This window comes from Hipposideros armiger, unplaced genomic scaffold (genome assembly GCF_001890085.2).
Source record: "Hipposideros armiger isolate ML-2016 unplaced genomic scaffold, ASM189008v1 scaffold_458, whole genome shotgun sequence".
NCBI lineage: Eukaryota > Metazoa > Chordata > Mammalia > Chiroptera > Hipposideridae > Hipposideros > Hipposideros armiger.
Window position 1 is genome coordinate 268,738 of NW_017731808.1, and position 20,950 is coordinate 289,687.

The 20,950-nt window shown below is 48.2% G+C and overlaps 1 protein-coding gene across 1 annotated transcript in view; it reads right to left on the reverse strand.

Moving 5' to 3' along the window:
- Positions 1-9,650: 9,650 nt before the first annotated feature.
- The window catches only part of PRDM15 (PR/SET domain 15), a 76,231-nt gene continuing 64,931 nt past the window's right edge, over positions 9,651-20,950 (reverse strand). Inside the window, exons 18-22 of the mRNA XM_019666000.1 lie at positions 20,419-20,502; positions 19,848-20,023; positions 16,062-16,142; positions 14,088-14,297; positions 9,651-13,115 (exon numbers count right to left, since the gene is read on the reverse strand). Of these exons, the coding sequence (XP_019521545.1) occupies positions 12,639-13,115; positions 14,088-14,297; positions 16,062-16,142; positions 19,848-20,023; positions 20,419-20,502 (1,028 nt within the window). The 3' untranslated portion in view covers positions 9,651-12,638. The remainder of the gene's footprint in view (positions 13,116-14,087; positions 14,298-16,061; positions 16,143-19,847; positions 20,024-20,418; positions 20,503-20,950) is intronic.

Below are 20,950 nucleotides of genomic sequence, written 5' to 3' on the forward strand. Positions count from 1 at the left end.
CAGATGACAATAAAAGGCAAAGAGATAAGAAATTGAAGGAAAAAGTAAAGTAGTCCAACAAAGAGAATCAACCTCCAAGTAGCAGGAATTCCAAAAAGAAGAAAGAGGGAAAGGGGGGAATTACCAAAGAAAGAATCCAGGGGGTTCCCAGGCTGCCTGAGGGCCCGAGCCTTCCAGCACCTGTGGCGGGTGTAGCACACGCTGGTGAAGGTGGAAATTAGGGAGACAGAGAAAACAGGAAGGAAGGCGGTGCAGCACCCTCATCTCCCACGGCCCTCTCCTCCCGCCCCTGTGGGAGCATCCGCCTTAAGACCCCTATAATGTGATTTCATCTCACACATACATACATATATACACATGTGTACACACATATACACATGCATACACACAAGTATATATATGCACACATACATTTATATATATACACACACATTCACAAATACATACATACATACATATATACATACTCGTATATACACATATACACATCTACAGAGGGTGCCAAAAACATGTGTACACATTTTAAGAAAGGAAAAAACTATTAAAATCATAATACTCAATATATACCGATAGCAAAGGATGAATACAAGTCACGTTTGACTTCTGCAATGACAAGAGGTGCTCAAAGTGGTTCCCATCAGCGTCCAGACACTTCTGATTATGGCGAACTACCGCTTGAGCGACGCTGACCAAAGTGTCCACTTGTATACATTTTTTTGGCACCCCCAGTATACATACATTAATTTTGTTAAGACAATTATTTTGTGTACATATTTTACATATAGATATATAAATAGTAAATATTTTATATATAGATATAGATATACACATAGATATAGATATAGATACACATATAAATAATATAGACAACATATAAAATAATTGTCTTTTAACAAAATTAATAGATTTCATTTTTTTAGAGCCTTTGTAGACTCATAGAAAAATCACACAAAAAGTATAGAATTCCTATAGAACCCCTCTGCACTGCTCCCTTGCCCTCTCAAGATTTCCTTAGTACTAACGTGATTACTAGTGTGGTACTTGTTACAACTTATGAACCAATAGTGATAAGTTATTATTACCTAATAATTTTAAACTAACTTTTAAATTAGGTGAACTAACACTAACATTTAAATTAAGTAAACATCTAAAATGTGAATGGCCTTTTAAAAAGTTTCCCCATTTTCCCACATTTTTAGATCCATTTTTAAACACTTTCATTTTCTGTGGAAATAATTTTTTTCTGCAACTAGCTGGTGTCCATGTCTGATCTCCAAGCGTGCAGGGACGGCAGGGGCACGTGCGTGAGAAGGGAGTGGGGTGCGCCTTCCCTGGGTAAATATTGACAGGGCAGTGCCTGAGGCGACGTGGGTGCCAGCTGCCTAAGGGCACATGCACCCAGGTGCAGAGTTCAAGGAGGCACGCCGCCTCTCGTGCCAGAGGGTTCTGTACGCTCTGCCTGTGTATGTTTTCCCGGCTTCTGACCAATGTTTCCTGGTTTACAGCCAACCTCGCCTGCTTTTGTCTAACTGTCTTCTGATCTGACTCATATCTGTTGTCACAGAAACCACAATGGAAGGGCCGTTCGTTTCAGAGACGAGAGTCGCTTACACAAACCCCGGTGCACTGCAGATGGTTAGCTCCAGGGTGCCTGGTTAGCTCAGTTGGTCAGAGCGCAGTGCTCAGAACACCAAGGTTGCCGGTTTAATCCCCACGCCCTCCACAGCTAGATTGAAACAACTACTTGACTTGGAGCTAGATGATGGGTCCTGGAAAATCACACTGTTCCCCAATTAAAAGATTTTTTAAAATGTTTATATATATATATATATATATATATATATATATATATATATATATATATATATATGTAAAAAATCAGTACAAATATTAAGCCAATACTTTTTTTAATTCAAGATTTTAACTTTTCAATTTGCAAAACAAAACAAAAGCCTCTGCAAGCAACCACCATGATACTTATATTATTTGTTAAAGCATAATGTATCAAAGATTTTTAAAGTAATGTCAGCTGTCTTAAATAAACATACAGAGGGTGCCAAAACAATGTATACACATTTTAGAAAGGAAAAAAAACTGTACTAAAATTGTAATAATATATACCGATAGCAAAAGATGAATACAAGTCATGTGTATACATTGTTTCGGCACCCCCAGTATGTACATCCTGTTCCCAACAACTGCTTACTACTTGCAGCATACTTAGGACATGTTTTAAGGCAGTTTAAAATATTTTCACTGGCAGCCCAAATGGGCCCACATTTCCGGGATGGCCTTCTTAATGAGACATAGTGGGGAGTGCCGTGCCCCTCCGTGCTGGTTCCTGTCCCCTTGCCTGCACTGACAAGGGAAGGACAGACAGGACGGGTATATGAGCTGGCAGAGGCTCTCCTTGGCAACTCAAAGGTACAGGAAAGAGCAGAGTGCCCCCCACTGCGGCTGGGCACATGGAGTGGCAAACGGCCAGAGATCAGAGGTAGGAATCGAGAGAGAGGAACAGTACTTGTTGTGAAAACCCCATATTTTACTATACCACACTATTCAGCATCAAATCATGAGCCATATGCTATTGAATGAAAACCACCATAAAAATCCTCATCACAAGGAAATTCAGACTATTAAGAGTCCATTTTTGTTAAAAGTTGAATTTTTCACCTTCTCTAGGGACTCAGCTTAGTTTTTCTTTTTTTGGCTATATAGGCTCTAATTAACCAAATTACAAAACCTGACTTATTCTTCCTTTTCAGAGTAGACTACTTACTATATAGTCACAGAGTGACGTATTGGGGCCGGCCAAGTGGCTCAGTTGGTTAAGAGCTTGCTCAAGAGTGCGAGCTCTGAGCAACAGGGTCGCTGGTTCGATTCCCACATGGGCTAGTGACACTGCGCCCAAGCTGAGCTGCCACTGAGCTGCCAACAGGTGGTAGGATGGCTCAGCTGGTGAGAGCACGTGCTAACAACAAGACTGCCTGTTTGAGATGGTGGGCTCTGCCCACCTGCAACTAAGACTGAACTCGGCACCTTGAGCTGAGCTGCCACCCGGATGGCTCAGTGGATAGAGCACACACTCTTAACAACAAGGCTGCTGGTTCGGCTCCCGCATGGGATGGTGGCTACGCCCGCCCACAACTAATTGAACCCAGCACCTTGAGCTGAACGGCACGACTGGACTTGGAGCTGAGCTTGCTGCACCCTCCACAACTAAGATTGAAAGACAACATCTTGGCTGTTCCCCTTCTACAATTCCTCAATAAAATCTTAAAAAAAAAAAAAGTGACGTATCTTTTTGCATTTAAGTCTAAAAATCTCCATGAAGTGATCTGTGCTCATAGGGGATGCACAAAGAGCCTTTACTTACCATGCGTTCTAGCCTGGCTTCAAAGAACGCTCTCACTCGCAAAGTATTTGTTGCAACACTGATAATAACGCTCCAAAATTAAACGTAAACTCATCAGTCAAGTGTGGTCTAATAAAGATTTTCAAAGAATGTAATTTCCCCCGGAAATCTACATCAGATGAAAGCAAATAACACTGAAGCCCACGTACAAAGCAAGGAGTTGAGCACAGATGGGAAGAATCTAAATAAAATGAAACTGCCAGAAAATTGCAATTAAAAAATGATCAGCAAATATAAACACTTCAGAAGACGTGTCTGCCTATCCTCCACATGCTAAGGTTAAACACTTATTTGCAAAGACAAACTAAGTGAACGTTAGAGATAAAAATCTATGCTAAAATGCTAACTGCAAATCCTGAACCTGAGTGTGTGTGTGTGTGTGTGTGTGTGTCCACATAGAAGAAAATATTTTCTTATTTCAACTGACATTTCCTATGAGGAAAACTTGCTGTGAATAGGGCTCCAAATTTTGAAAGCAGAGCGAGGCCAGCAGCATTTTATTGTGGATCAGGAGAGTCCAACCCTGCATGACCTGATTTGAAAATGTGCTCCACGTGCATTCTCCCTGTTTAGAATGAGGAAATCAAGAACATTCTGACCCTTTTTTAATTCAACAGAGATACATGGGACCAAGCGGTTTATAAGTGTGTGAGGCAAGGGCTTTGTCTCCCCACCGCAGTACAAAACTGGGAAGGCTCCTGAGAGCAATGCTTCTGGAGACCAGTGCTGAATTCTTTTCTCGCTATTGTACCCAGAGCCTAAAGTCACCCTGATTGCTTACGTCATCTGAGACTGCCCCAAATTTGTCAACACAGAAGAAGTGTGTGTCACCCCTAGGCCACCCAAAGTTATGATAAGATATGAAGACAAACACCTTTAAAGTCATCTAATATTTTTGGTAAAACGCCTTTCCTTATCCTCATCCAGAAAAAGATCTTCAACAACAAAGGTGTCAAAGAATTTTTAAGCTACGGTGAAGCTATTTATTGGGTGGATATCTGAAAGTAAATGCATTAGACAGCGAAAGAAAAAAGAGAGACAGACATATTCTTTTAAATGAATTAAAAACAATAACAATAGGAAAAAAATATGCCATTCCCTAAAAAAAAATTCTAAACCTTTCTAAAACCTCCAATTTCAGGAGTTCCTGTCTTAAAAATAAGTAATGTACTTTCAAAACCTCGCTTAAAAGAACTTCAAATCAAAATATAATTAATTTGAAGAACGCCCCTCTACCAAACCGCACAGTGTGTTTTCACAGTGGCAGCTGGGAGAAAGGGAGGTGACACACGGGGCTGATGGGGCTCTCTGCCTGGATTCTGAGCACGCGTGACATCAGCATTTATATCCCCAGCCTGAGAATTCACAGTATAATGACATGATGATGTCACAGTCTTGTCAATTCAGTTCAACTCTAAAAGCAGTTATTAAAGACCTTCGAACCTGCAAAGATTAATTGAGGAATTACTATCTGCCAATTTGTCCGGAACAGTTGTGTGTCTAAGTTCACACAGCTTCCCCTAACTTTACCCATTCTAAAGGAAGCACCAATTTAAAGCGTGTTACTATGATTCAAAACCTTCCAAAAGTACTACTGTTGATGTCTTAAATGAATCCAACCACAGAAGAAATATATTGCAAGAATATTTCCTTTGTGACCAGAAAAAAATAGCAATTGACTTACTGTCTTCTAGAATCTACTGTTGCACAAAATCCAACATTCCTGGTCAAGAAGGACAAGCCGGAAGTGGCCCGAGGGTGTGTCCTGAGCCTTCACTCAGGTGGTGCCATTCCTCTAGGCCCGACCCCAAGGGCACGTCCTTGTAGATCAGCGGCTCTCAACCTTCCTAATGCTGTGACCCCTTAATACAGTTCCTCATGTTGTGGTGATCCCCAACCATAAAATTATTTTCGTTGCTACTCTATAACTGTAATTTTGCTACTGTTATGAATCATAATATAAATATCTTCTTGTTTTCCGATGGTCTTAGGCGACCCCTGTGAAAGGGTCGTTCGACCCCCAAAGGGGTCGCAACCCACAGGTTGAGAACCTCTGTTAGGTGATAAAGCGAGTTCCTCCAACTGGGTCGTCTGACCAGGGTAACCTTAAGTTTTGCAAGGCAGCCTCTAAGTAAAAGAAAGATTATTAACTTAAGCAGGTTTTATAGCCTTTGTCTGTTTACAGCTACTTGAAGACAAGCGCAAAGCATAGGTGCAGTACAGTGTGATTTGAGCTACCGAGTCCTGGAAGCACCTTTCCCGTCTCATTGTGATGGGGCTGTAACGAACCGAATTGTCACTGCCAGTGCACACTCTTCAAAAAACAGACAAGACTAAGACAAATGTGCAGTGTGGGGCGTCCAGGCCCCCAGTACACGCAAGCCCAGTTTAAAACTTAACGTCTGTAAAATGAACTCAGATTTGATGTAACCCCATGCTTTGGATGTCGGATAAGTTACAACGTCAAATTCCCCTGAAAAACTGGTTACCAAACAAGTTAAGTTCAAAGTTTATTACATGGAGTGACATGCTGAGATAGAAACGAAAACCATGAAAATGCACATTAATGAACTGCTTTTGTACAAGAGACGAAGCTCAGACTGTGTCTCGTGAGCCTCAGACAGGGCTGCCCTTCAGTTGATCATTGTGTTTGTTACTCAGCAGCGTGCAGGGACTGCGCTTTTTGTGCAGGACCATTCAGAGGCCAGCGTGCGTTCACGAGCCACTCTGTCCCTGTCCCTAGACACCGGCCACCAGAACGCGCCTAGCGTTCCTTCGTGGGGTCACAGGGAAGGGCTTCAGACACGTCATTATTTTATCTGCCCCGGGAAAGTGAGGCTGTTTTCAAAGGTTATCCTCTCAGTGATATTCTGTGAACTGTATCACCAAAGACAGGAAAACAGTCGGTAAATTCTAGAAAATCCCTATGTACTTAAGTCCTGTTTACTGAAGGTAAAACGATTTGGAGATTCTAAGTCATTAGACTTCAGTCACACGCACAGCCTCTTAAGCAGAACAGGCGAAAAAACCCCGCAGGGGTTACAGCCAGTGCTGGGAGCCCTTGAAGGCCTGGAGTCCGGAGGGGACGTCTGGAGAAGAGATTGAAGGACCAGGGCTGCGAAGAAGCCAGCTCGTGGGCTGAAGGAGTGAAAGGGCATTAGACACAAGGCTGTAATCATCTTCTTGACCTTTGCTTTACCGCGAGCAGAACAAGAGGGCATGTGGTCAATGACCCAACACGAGGGCGTTTTTGGACGGGACGCCTAGATGACTGTGTGATGTTGTGAAGTCTTTTCCACCAGCGGCAGTAATAATCAAATAAATCACGTCTGTGGGAGCGAGGCCACGTTTCCGTTCTTGGTTTGGAATAATGGCACCAAATTGCAGCTCAGCGCAATACAATTTGCGATGGTCCCAAGTGGAGGCAAAAGACACCGGCTCAGCCAAGTCCCTGGAGCCGGGAATGAGCTTTCCCCCAAGTGGGCTGCGCACTGTTCAAACACAAGCAAAGAAATCCAGTTCTGCAAACATGACGCCACAGATTCACTAAGACAATGTTTTGAGATCTGGAACACGAGGAACCCCACATCATCTCACAGTGACCAGACGACAGCCAGCTCAGGGGTCGCTGGGGGGTTAGCTGAGCTAACGTTGGTTGAGGCCCTGCGGAGCTCTGTTCTTCTTATCCTAAACGGATATGCTGCACGTTTACATACAATTTGTGCCAGCTATTTATTTTTACTGATGCTAACAACACGTACGTAAGATCTGAAAATCTAGTAATATGCAGTGCAGCTCTCAGCGTCTACACAACTAGAAAAATCAGTGTCCAACCTACCAAAACGCTAACCAAACTGCAGTAAAAAGGTCTTTGCTTGGGATAGCAAGGGACTAAGAACACGAGGCATGGGTTTTCTTTTCTTTTCTATTTTTTTCAATATGGTGTGTTTTGGAAATTTCCACTGTTCTTTTAGTTTACTCATCAGAAGCCTCTAACAGAGGGTCAAAGGGAGGGTCCGAGAAAGGTAGGAAATTTGGGGCATGTGGGGTCATCACGCTCAGAAAGCAGGATTTCCCAAAGCCCCGTGAAGACTTAGAAATTTCACGTGATAATTCCAACTGGATATAATCAATTCAGGGTTGGGTTTTTTTGTTGTTGTTTTTTTGTTTTTTATTGTAGGGCTTCAAAGCTTTGCAGGTCAAGGAAGTATGTTTCCCCCAACACTTGGAAAACACACTTTCCTATAGGTTAAAAATAAAAAGTAGTGGGAGTCCTTCCTTTCCACTATCTACCTGAGTTGGGCAAATTCTTTTTATTTCCCAAAACCACAATCTCAGATTTCGTTTTGCTCTTAGAATACAGCGTGAATAAATTTACCACCTCTGTACCTTATGATCCGAGTTACATGGAAAACACAGCTCATAGCTGAAGTGACTTAACACGGGCTGTTAGGCGGTTCCACAATTGTTCCCCACATGAACCTATACACCGACCTTACAATCTGGTGAAGGCTCTCCTGGGCATTTTTACCCCACAGAAGTGAAAACTGATGTACACAGAGATATTCGTACACCAGTGTTCATCACAGCTTTTATTCGTAATAACCCCCAACTGGAAACAGCTCAAAAAGTCATTGAGTGGGTGATGGGTTACACAAACTATGTTATACCCACACATTAGATGCAGCAATAAAAGGAATGAATGACTTGGGTGGTTCTCAAGGGTGTTATGCTCAGTGAGAAAGAGCCCATCTTAAAAAGTGACATACTTAGTAGAGTGACTGTGGTGGTAGATAACACAAACCAACACAGGAGATGAAACTGTATAGCATCACACAAACACACACACACACACACACACACACACACACACCACACACACACCACACAAACACGCTCACACACACACACAGTCTTAGTCCCTCGGGCTTCTGTAACAGAACTCCACAGACTGGGAGGCTTATACATAAAAACAAAACAAAACAAAACAAAAAACAGGTATGTGTTTCTCACAGTTCTGAAGGCTGGGAGTCCAAGATCAAAGTGCTGGCAGATTTGGTGTCTGGTGAGGGCCGGATTGCTGGTTCACAGCCGGTGCCTTCTCGCGGTGTCCTCACACGGTGCAAGGGCTGAGGGAGCTCTCTGGGGTCTCTTATAAAGGACCGACCTCACCATGAGGGCTCAGCCTGCATCACCTCCCAGAGGCCTCACCTTTGTGGGCAAAACCCAGGAGAGGAGAGCAGCCCTGGAGTTCAGGCCAAGCTTCCCAGGTTGTTCGGACCCACCCGCGTTCAGGAGCAGAACGTCCCACGAGTGGAACAGCCCCGATTCAGCAGACGTGAAATCCCGGCCCTCCATAACCCTTCCAGGGAGGCGTGCTGGGCTGGGCTCTCAGGGAAGACACAGGGTGTGTCTATGTCCTGTTGAAGGGACGCCTTCCCCTGGGAGGGGAAAGCGCGGGGGCCTGGTACTGAGGGGCTGTGGGCATGGGGTGCCATGCTCAGCTGCTGTCTGGCAACGCCAGCCGCCTGCACCTGGAGACTGTGAGGTCCAGGGAGGGAGGGATGGTCCTCGCCAGCTCTGCCCAGGCCACCCACGGCCACTGCTGGTAACTGTGCTGACTGCACGCCACGCGGGTAAGATCATTCGCCTGTGTTTCCAGAGCAAGGGCCCCTTTGATGTTGCTGCACGTAAGCCAGACATAAACCATTGGTGAGAGGAAGCAGCTGGCGGCCCCCGCTTTGTCAGAATTTGTTTTCAATGCGTGTGAAAGGACTAATCACGGTTGGGCGCTGTGTGAGTTTCCCATCACACCGCGCGGCTGTGAGCGGAGCAAATCACTATGTGGTTAACGGGACTTCACAGAGCAGCACAGGGTGTTCGGGCGACAGTCACCGACACTGCTTCCTGTGGAGTGTTCCGCAAGGCTGACTGTGCAGAGCCCTGCAGGCCCGGCACGCACGAGGAGGAGCTCAGAACGTGGTGCTGCATGAAGGGGCCCTCTCCACTGGCAGAATTAGCCGCTACCAGATGCTACTGAAAATATGGCTCAAGTGTGTAAGACAGAGTCCTCAGATAACCCCTCAGGGCTCCCATAACTTTAAAACGACGATCTCTAACAAACTGGAATACTGGACTGGAGAGAAATCAAGACCCATCAGCAGCAGGAAAGACAGCTGTTCTCCAAATGCACCAAGTGCAGCATCTACTTGGAACGGAATTAGAGGGCCAGCGATTGAAAAACACAGGTCACAGCACCTTTTATTTGTCATTATACAAACAGAGGGGACACGAAATACAAGCAACTTCTCCAAACAGTTTTAATGCCTCCCACAGGCCAATGGGACGGTCGCTGAAACCGCCTTGAGATGGGAAGCATGTGCCGCACATCTTTGGACACCATAGCTGGAAAAAACATGTAAGGTCCGTGAATCCGCCTTCCACGCCCAGATTCTCCCGTGGGACAGTGAGGTGGCCCGGAGAACATACCCAGAGGCCCAGGCTCCTCACCACGGGGCTCCCCACTCAGGTCAGATGGCCACACCCAGGGGTCCAGCTCGGCCCACAACCACACATTACGAATTCACAGCCCCCAAAATAAACTATCACAATTTATTAATTTAGAATGACCAAGACAGAGTCACAGAGTTTGGTGGCTCCATCTAGTGTCTTCCTATAGATACAGCTGTGCACCTGACATCAGTTAAAAAAATTGAATGCCTTCCATCAGCGAACAGTGATGTACGTGCAGAACATTCTAGCCGATGGCTCTTTTGGCTGAAGAGAACTTTGTATGTTTGCTGCCCAGTTTCTTACATGCAAATTCACAGCAACTGTCTTAAGAGAACCTGCACCCAGTTTGCCTCCACAGTAACCCTATTAAGACCAAAAGCGTCTACAGGAAACTTAGGAGTAAATCCCATTTTTATTTAGCATTCTCACTTATTATAAAAAGAAACAGTATTATGCACCTGTTATTTAAATAAACAGTGGTACTACACAGGGGCCACACAACCTAAATTAGGTTCTTTAAAACCATCTGATGCATCCTTATGCTAGGCAGAAAAACAGCTTCTTTAAAAAAATAAAATTGTGATTTAAAAGGCCTTTATTTCACAGGTAAGAGGAATAAAAGGTAAACGCTAGCAGATGTTTAATCATGTTTGAATTCTTTACTTGGTCATTTGTCCTTTATAGTCTGCAAATGCAAAAAGAAATTGTCAGTGATTTAAAAAAAATATCTGAGGAGCCCTGGCACCCTGGGTTAGTCCACGGATGCCCAGGCCCCTTTTATTTGGAGAATGGAGACAATGTTTTAGAAAATCTATCACCCCTTGCCCAAGTTCTTTTGATGAAACTAGTATGTAAAAAGCAGTTAATTATATACATAAATAACATAAAAATAATTATCATAAGTTAAAAAGTCAAACAATCTCCCACAATTAATCCAACTGAGAGGTGAGAGCTGAGAGTGAATGAAGATAGGAACTCTGAAGACCTCTTTCGCACGCTGCCTGGGTGATGAAGTTCCTTAGTTTGTGAAGGCCTGTATTGCACAAAACAAATTCTAGCCCTAACCTCAAAATCTTGCTATTTGGGATACAGTGATGTGCTGAGAAAGCTGCATTTTGCGTAACAAATCGTCCTCAGCAGCACTGGTTAACACAAGAAAACTCCGGCCTCATTTACCGGCTACTGACTCATAGTCAGTACTTCTTCAAGACGGTCTCCTAAATCAGATAGGATCTGGGACCAAGAGTGGTCAATGACAAAATAAGGCCAATTTATCAGTTCATTTTGGACAGCGTTACAAAATATCGGGGGCGGGGGGTGGGGGGAGCAGGCAGCAATCAGACTTCATTCCCCACAGCTGTTTGCGTGGCTGAGCGTCAGCAGGGCCGGCTGCTGGCGTTTCAGCTTCAGCCACACCTCTGAGATGGCTGCACGTGTGAGAGCACGTGTCCCGGAAGCAGGGCGGGTTGTCCTTTAGCACATTCACTTAGTCTGGGCATCGATGCTTCTAATGTCCTCTGTTTTCACTGCTGCCTGGAAGGACACTGCGGTGTCTTCGTATTCCAGAAAAACCTATGCTTTTCCAGCGTGGTAAAGAGCCAAGCTTATTCGACACTTTTATAGAAAATTGGTCTTGAAACAAATCAACCTTTGGAATTAATGTTTAAACAGAAAGAAACATGAATTCCTTCCTTGTTCTTCATTTCAGGGGGTTTTGGCTGAGCCTCCCTTAGTCAGAATAAATACATCTGGATGGCAGGGGATCCCGAGAGAACCCCGAAGGTGCCTGCAGCAGGGGCAACACAGCTTCCTCGGTGCACGACTTGGTGCCCCTTTGCCTTTGGGCGGTTGTGCAGAGCTAGACACGGACGACAGTCCTACAGTGCAAACGACGTTAGCATGTTAAAAAAAGTCAAAACAACATGGCCACAACAGTCTTCAATACACAATATATGCTTGAAATAAAGTAAAAAAAAAAAAAAAAGGAAAATGCTTCTGAAAATCAATTCATGTAGTAAATGACTCAGAGGCCTTTCTGCCTGAGTCAGTGATGTCATGGGCCCCCTTGCCCATGATGGACATGAGGGCCAAAGGACGCCTGTATGCGTCACAACCATCTTCACACACGTGGTTTCAGCCCAGAGTTGTGAAACAAATTTAACTCAACTCAGATTTCAAAGAAGAGACTAAATGTCACTTTGACGCCTACCTGCTCGTTTGCAAAAACAAGCAAGAAGGAAGCTGCATTTCATAGCAGCATGCTGCCTCGCAGGAATGCTGTTTTGATACAGTAACTGAGTTCTAAAAAACAAAATAAAATGAACCACTTATGCTCCTAATAACACATCACTTGCCTCTTCCGATCCTGCTTCTCTTATGTTGCACTTTCCAGAACCCCGAACCCCGTGTCCGTCAGACCCAGTCTGTTGGGGAGGGCTGGGACGTGGCCACGGCCAGACTCACCGTCCGGCTAAGGCGGAGCCTGCAGCCTGTGCCGTGCACAGCAGGCTGGCCAGGGCTCTCTCTGCGAGTCGCGCTGACTGACTGTAATGGTTGCGCGGGGATGTGGAGATAATTCTGCAAAAGCTAAGTCAACCTTACTTACATTGCAACATTCATTTTTCTTCTTTGTTTGGTATCCAGCAAACAAATCTCAAATATAAACCAGAAAGCCGGGGTGAGGCTCTCTCTGAGCCCCCCGCCACGCAGCTCAGTAGCTGTACATCTGCTGCTGCTCGGCCTGCACCGGGGGCTGTGCGGGCTGCGGCTGGGGGGCCTGTGGCTGCGGGGGCGGCAGCACGTCAGCCTGGGGCACTGCCCGCCACGAGAGCGGGTGCTGGTCACTGAGCTGGTTGCCCAGGGGCGTGATGGAGTTGACCAGGGTGGTCAGGTTGATGAAGTGGGCCACAGACTGTGGGTTTGAGGCTTCCGGCTGGGGGTGCAGCTGGATGTCATTTTGACGGTTGTGCAACATGGCAGAGCCGCTGACGGTGTCAAAGGTCACGGTCAGGATGGAGTTGTCCAGCTGCAGCTGGCGTTCTGGGGTGGTCAGGTGCCCAACGGCCACCGGCTGGAGGTTGGTAAACTGAGTCCCAGCTGCAGTGGTGATGGGCGTCACGGTGATGTTAGTCAGGCCGACCGAGCTCGAGGGCGTGGTCACGCTTGGGTCACCCAGAGTCACCACCACCTGCAAGAGTCACACAACGTTATAGGTCCTGCAAAATGGAGACGGCAGGGGCTTCCCTTGCGGCACCTGTGACGGAGGCCAGGGTGTCATGCCAGAAGTCCTACGCCCAAAGGGGGGAGGCAAAGCATCCTTTAGTGAAAGAGTAAGCCAAGTTAATTTTGTCCCAGAACAGTCACTCTAGTGAAAAAAAGCAACAAGATACAGACACAATCAGACAGACCATTAGGGAGAACTGAGAAACAAGTGATTTCACTGGGTAGGAAAAAAATAACGTACTAACAAGAAAGAAAGTATAGTCTTCACTGTCCATTCATTCCTCTAAAGTGCCTTGCTGGTGGTCAATGAGAATCCCAAGAATAACGCTAAAAAGGGCAATGGACAAATCTGCAGAGGTTAGCAGCTAACAAATAACAAAGAAAGCAGCCTTCCTCTCAGGCAGAGGGATGAAAGGCCAAATAAAGGCCAAGGTGTGAGGTCAGGACAGGCGCCCGGCTGGTATCAGACACACACTGATGAAAGACTTGGGGCCGCAAACCCAAGAGACGCAGGCTGAGCAAATCAAAGGTTCCATTAAAGGAAGCAGGCCGGCCGGCCTCCTTCCCTGCCGCCAACTCTCTCTGGGCAGTTCCTCTGCTTTGCAGGGTCTCCTCTCCCCGCCTGGCCGGCAGGGGCACTGCACCCCACTTCCACATACTCGGGCCATTTATGATCTCCCGACACCCAGCCGGGGGAGCCGGCTCTCCTCATGCACCCGAATGTCAGTTGCTATTCCCAGCGACAAGTGTGGTGTCTAGGTCTACGCTGGGAAATGCTGAGGTGGAAGAGTGGGACATGGCAGATGGCACCCATGGGCACACGCAGACCAGGCTGCGGGGACAAGGGAGGGAGCGGGCACGGGAGGGACCCGGTGCCCAGGGCCGCTGCCGCCCACAGTGACTGGGCCCCCGATGCCAACACAAGAAACAGGGTGACCTGCTGGATACTCTGCACGGCAGAGTCGGTCTCGTCTCCCACGCCGCCCGTGAGCGCGGGCTCCTTCTCCGAGTACTCGCTGAAGGCTGCGTCCTCGGGCAGCGGCGCTCCCGCGTCCTCCTCCGGCTTCTGCTTCCTCTTGTGAGCCCTCCTGGCCGCATTCACGGGCTTCCCTTCCGCCAGATCTTCCTGCTCCAGACTCAGTTCAGGCTGAAGGAAAAGGCGTTTCAGCAACACACGCGCCAACGGGTTGCGTCCCGTGGTGGCTGGCGTGGTCCCGGCACCGTCCCCGGGCACACTCCCAGGTCAGTGCGAGGCTCCGGCTACCAGGCTGCCATAGGAAACAGTGACCACAGCTTGTCTGCCTACCTGCATTTCTCAGGATTAGGGCATGTTCCTGCTGGTCTCAGTGGTTTTTGTTTTGTTTTGTTTTTGTTTTTAAGTGAAAGAAATGACACACAAGTCATACTTTCAAGAGCTACATGTTGTGCTGAAACACAAACATCTCTTAAAACAAATTTTTTGAGCCACCGTTTCAGCCCTGGTGAGCTCAGCCTGAGGCCAAAAATGCTTTCACATCAGGTGCTCATCCCCAGGGAGACTCAATCTTGTATCAAAACAGTTTGATAAGATCTGGACAGTCACCTCCTTTGGGGACAGCAAATAGGGCCCTGCTGTCACCGCAAACCCAGATTGGTGCCCCACACTCTGCGAGCTGCTGCACCGGGGCCAGTCTTCTGACCCACAGCTAGGCTCACTCAGAGTCACTGAGGCCACTGGGCAGTGGTGGCCAGTGAGGTTCTCCACTCTGGTCACCCACCACCCTTCCCAGGGGACTTGGTCCCACCAGTGACAAAGGAAGCCTGCCAGGGCATGGCCATGGTGGGACGCCCTTGTCAGGGGTGGACGTGGGACATGGGCCTCTGGCATTGCAGGGAGGTGGGGCAGGTGGGGCACAGGCATTCTCACACTCGCTCAGTGCAAGCCTGCACCTGAGTATTGCGCTCAAATCAGTTTCAAGAGAAAGGCATATAAATGCAATTGAAAAAGAACTGCGAACCTGGCATATTCTCTTTATATAAAAGGAAATTTTTATAAAGAGATAAACTGAAAATACCTGTAAGAAGTAGTTTTACTTATAACAATTTAATTATACTAAGCCTTTCTGGAAACAATTTCTGACCACTTATGTTAAGTGTTAACTTGGCTGGGCCATAGTGTTCAGTTGTGTGGTCAAATACCAGTCTAGATGTCACTGTGAAGGTATTTTTTAGATGAGATGAACATTTACATCAATGCACACTGAGTAAAGCAGATTACCCTCCATAATGTGGGTGGGCCTCATCTATTCAGGTGAAGGCCTTAGGAGAAAAGACTGAGATCTCCCTCCCCCACCCCCACCCCCAGGAAGAGGGACTTCTGCCTCCCATCAGCCTTCAGGTTCCAGCTGCAGCATCAACTCCTCCCTGGGTCTCCAGTCTGTCACCTGCCCAGCAGATTTTGAACATGCCAGCCCCCACATCACGAGCTGAATTCTTAGTGACTCTGTCTCTCTACACACACATTCACACACACACATGCACACTCAAACACACACATGCACACACACTCACCCGCACACGCACGCACATGCAACCCTATTCACTGTTTCCCCTACAGAACTCTAATATCCATCTACTCTCCAAAATAAGATACACCGGTATTCATAAAGCTGAAGTATTAGAAATTTACAGAAACTGAAAGACTTGGGGAGAAGACTGACCTTAAAGATGGACAGCGAAAGGATGATGAGATGGCGGAGACTGCGGAGCTTCCCAAAGGTGCCGGGTCACCTGGCCCAAGCCCTGGAGGCCCCGCCCACCCCGTAGTGTCTGCGCATCGACATCCTGTGAGGTGAGGCCCCGCCCCCCGCGGCGTCAGCGTTTCTCCCCGTCCCGGGCGATGCCCCGCCCTGCAGGGTCGCCCTGTGCTCACCTGCACGATTCCGATAGAGGAGGCGTCGATGGTGGTGGTCTCTGGGAGGTGGTCCAGGTCGTCGATCCTCACGGCCAGGACCTGCGGGGAGCACGGGGCAGTGAGCCGGGACGACTCTTGTGACCCCCTCATGGGCGTCCCCCGTGTTCCCAAGCTCAGGACTGACCTTGACACCTTGTTTCCTGAGCGGTCCAGACCTGTCCTCCCCTCCCCCATCTGCCCTCATCTCAGGTGTCCGCAAAGCTCTTGCACACGGAGGGTGCCCCCAGTACCTGTGTGGGCATCACCTCATGCCACCCACTCACACTGTATTGCCTCCCTTTTCTGCCCCACACTAATGCGCTTTCAGTGAGTGAAATTTCAGTGAACCTTATTATTTCAAACCAAGAGAAGATGGGATAAGATATAGCACAGTAAACCTGTCCCATAAGAAACCACCAAAAATGAGAGATTTACACCTTACACGCTTTACTTCTATGCTTGACACGTGTCCAAGTATTTTCGCCCCGGCCTTCCCTCCATGAGCCACACTGCGTGGCCCTGAGCGTGCAGAGGCCACGCTGTGCCCACTCCCCATGTGCCCACACGTCCCCCCACCAACCAGGTCAGGGGTGTCCCGTCCGATGCTCGTCCACGAGACTGTTTCCGCCAGTTGTCCCTGCTACTGTGGTTATGTAAGTGAATTAAATCCTAAGTGAGACAACGGACCACGTGTGCGGAGCGAATGAATACTCTGAAAAGGCGTAATGAAGTGAGTTGCTAAGAAAAAGGGAATTAGCTGTGGGAAAACTATACAAGACTGGGGAAAACCATAAAAGTCTGTGTGTAAGGGCTCTTCGCCCCAGCATCTTTGTAAATATCTTTAAATTTTTGCTCAACTAAAGAAAATAAAAATGGAAAATTAAGAATTACACATTGTGGGTGTGGCTTATTTAAGAAAGATAACGGGAACTGTGGGCTTTGGACTCACGTTCAAAGCCAGGGGCTGCGCCCATCTCTGACAGGATGGCAAAGTGGTGGTGCATGTTTCAAGTTAACATAAATACTGATGGTGGCACTGAGGTCCCAGGTGTGACTGTGACGCTGCAAAACTGAATAAAAGCAGGCAGATGCCACGGATGTGTTTTCTACCCGTCTCCACCACTGTCACTGTCACCCCCGTTACCATCGCCATCATCATCATCAGTATCCTAGTCACACAGTCCGGACACTGATGCCACAGAAGGACAAGCACGGACGCCTTCATTGGCTTTGCTCTTAGTAGGAGATAAGACCATAAATGAAAAGTATTTTTTTCTGTTTTGTTTATAGTGAACATTCATTCAAAGCAGAAAGACCACAGCTTGAAGTCATCCAAGTGTCGATTCTGATAGATTCTACATATGTGAAGTCGTTTATGCCCAATGGCTAAACGTTAGTCGGCCTCCAACGACCCAGCCCCCAGCCTGTGGTTGGCACCCGCAGGCAGGCTGCGAGGCTCTTGCCCAGCCAGGCCTCGGTGGCAGCGCGTACACCACAGCAGACACCCTGCCCGCCCCTCCCGCTGCCACGTCCTCTGTCCGGGTCACAGCATCCACGTCATCTGCTCTCCTCTGCAATTACTTTACCTCTTGTCTACTCCCTCCTTTCCCTTGTCTCCTACTGGAGACTGTCACCTCCAGGAGGTGGGGGCACACCCTGGCTGGCTGGTTCCCCAGCACTCATCACGAGTGGGCACTTACCATGTGTCTGTCTGAACCAACATGGAATGAAACAACGGTGAAACGACCCACAGGGGTGTCCCAGACAGAAGTCTGGAGAGACAGAAGGGGCTAAGGAGAGTGCCAATGACAGCGGGGCCGGCCCAGCACTGTCTGTACCCTTCGCCAGCCAGTGTTCCCCTCTCTGCAGCCAGTTCTGCCTGAGATGGTTGTGCCTGAGGAGGTGATGGGGAGCACACTGCCCCAGCGTGACAGGCAGGCACAAAAGATGACCTCGCAGCTGACCAAGGCGGAAGTGACCATTGCCCCTGGTAAAGCCTTGCTGGACAGAGACATCTGCTGGGCCGCTCTGTGTTCATTCGCCAGCCCCCTCTCCCTCTCGCATACCCCGGCTGCAAACACAGACTTGCATACGCGTCACTACACTGAACTACAGACCCACAGTGACAGAGCGGCGCCAACTCCAGACCCTCATGTGTCCTGGGGTGAGTCCGCAGCGCCCGCTCTGGGCCCCGAGCCCTGGGCGACATGTTTGCTTACACTTTATGTCCTGCCCCCGACTTTGTTTTTCTAATTGGAAACACTGGCTGGGATCAATTGGAGGAACTCCAGCTCCATGTATCAGAGTCTGCGGGCCGGGCCAGGCCCCTCAGAGGACTGGAGAGCTGGTGACCACGCACGGCTGGAAGGGACCTGATCGGGCCACGGAGGAGAACATGGCGAGGCTCCGGAAGAAAACGATGCACTTATCCTCCCCAAATTAAGGCAGGTTGTGCTATTATAGTTACAAAAGTAACTCATGTTCATTAAAGGAAATTATTAAAAACAGAAAACTATGAAAAAATGACTCACAGCTTCGCCCCCGGGGAGAAAGGCACTGTGCAATGTTTCCTTCCTTCGTTTTCTCCTCTCATTTACATTATAAGGTGAGTACTGCAGACACACACACACGTGTATGACGCCTACAGTGTACACACAGTGTATACTGCTTTTCCACAACTTTATTTAGAAACCTCTGTGCACGTTTATAGAGCCCAGCACCTTGCTGAACGAGCACTAATTTAATCCATTCCTCTTGTTGGACACTGAGGGGTCCAAAGACTCATTTATAAAGCACTGGGCAGACACCGTCAGGCAGCCTTCTGGGGGGCACCCGTGGCCGAGGGCAAGGCTCGTGCCAGCCGGCCTGTGCAGTCACTCTGAATCTAAAAGCCTCTCGCTCACTCCATGGAGGAAGGCTGCCACGTTCTACGGTGGATGTGTGCGTTTCTGGGGCTCAGTGAGACTGGCTGCTCTGTTCCTGTTTTCCTCTTTCATGAACCGCCTCTCCATGTCCACACTGCAGCCTGCGTTCCTCTCATGGAATGGTTACCATCTTTAATAACAAAGTTTCATCTGTTAATGGTATAGTATCTTACGCAGGTTTTCCAGTCTGCCCTTGGTTTTTTATTCCTTCTGACTGCAGAAGTTCTGAGTCACGCTGCTTATGTAGTCAAATCTATGGGTGTTTTTGTTCACGACTTCTTTCAGTTACGCTTAGAATCTTCCCCTTTCAGTGGCCTGGGAGCCAAGGACCTGCTTTTCCTTCTGTATTTCAGTTTGCTTCTTTCTAAAGCACCATGAATTATTTATTAATAACGCCCCAGACCTTCCTTGAGAACAAGCTTCAGTCAGGACCGACTTACCTCTATAATTGCTCCCTCTGGCCCTCAATGCCACCCTGTGATCAGCCCCCACCATCACCTGGAGGCTCCCCATTCTGTGCATTTTATGAGTTACTCCAAAGGAAAGAACAGGGGAGGGGGAGGGCTGTCCTTCCATCTTGCTGTAATTCCAGTGACCATGAATTTATAACCTTAGCAAAATATGCGAGGCTCTTCTATTCCTCATTCATTCAGGGGTTCCTATGCGCAGGCACTGCGATTCGGGGAAAATGCAGACCCAGGCCCTGCTTCGGGGGCTTCGGGGTCCGCAAAGGGTGCGGGATCTGTGAGCATGCGCAGTGGGGTCTCGAGCGCCAGAAGCGGCGCCGCAGTCACGCCCAGGGGCCAGGCGGGCGCGGGGTGGGGGCAGGGAGGACGCTTACCTCTGGGTGCTTACGCCGCATGTGTCTGCTCATGGAGGCCCTGGTGGACACCTTGGTCCCACACAGCTGGCAGCTCTGTGCCTCCACCTTGTCGTGGGTAAGCTGCACGTGCTTCTGTAGCATGTACTCCGTGACATACTTCTTGTCACACACGGAGCATGTCCACTGCTTGCCCACTTCACACACACACACACGGGGAAGAAACGACAAGCACAGGTCACGAGCAGGTCGTGCCACAGTCCACAGAGCAGGGGAGAGGGGGCTTTGCCCTTGGCATGTGCTGCCAGGTCAGGGCTGGGGAACAGGAAGCACAGGCCGTGACGAGTAGGAGAGTGGCCCACGCCGTCACCGGGCGTGGCGTCAGGTCACTGCTCCGGTATTTGAAAACTCAAGAATGGATATTTGAAAGTTGTGATGGGCTGATTTTTAGGGGGCAAGGAGTCACCATTAAGGCAGGATGGGACCAAACATTCTGAAACAGCCTATATGATAGGGTCACACCCCGTCGTTCCCATCCCTGCGCTGGGGCAGTGTGGTGCGGCCTGGAACGTTCCGGCTGCACCCTGCTTACCTGTGTGGATGAGCTTGTGGGTCTCCATCGTGTTTCTTTCACTGAAAGTCTTTCCACACAATTCACACATGAAATCTTTAATCCCTGCAGAAAAAGACGCGCTTAATTACACGTGTTTTACAGGGCTTTACTTTAACTACTCACAGAGGGTGTCTTGTCCCTGACATGGTTCAGAATTTGGAGAGGCTGCAGGGGAAGGTAGATTACCAGGAGACACACAGTAAACATTTACTTTCACACGCATCAGAAAACAGTGGCCTGGAAAACGTGCCCTCTGTAGGTGGTTTAGCAAGCTGCTTTGCAGAAAGGGTGGCAGGTCAGTTTCAGCCCAGGGCCCTGGGCCCACAGAATGTGCCAGACATTCTGAATTCTCAGAGTCTGATTCAGTGAGCTTTACTCTGCATTCGCTCAGGAAAACAGAAGGTAGGGCCGGCCGAGTGGCGTGATGGTTAAGAGCTGGCTTGGGACGCCAGAGGGCCCCGGTTCGGATCCCACATATGAGGGCCAGTGACACTGCCCTCTACAGCTAAGA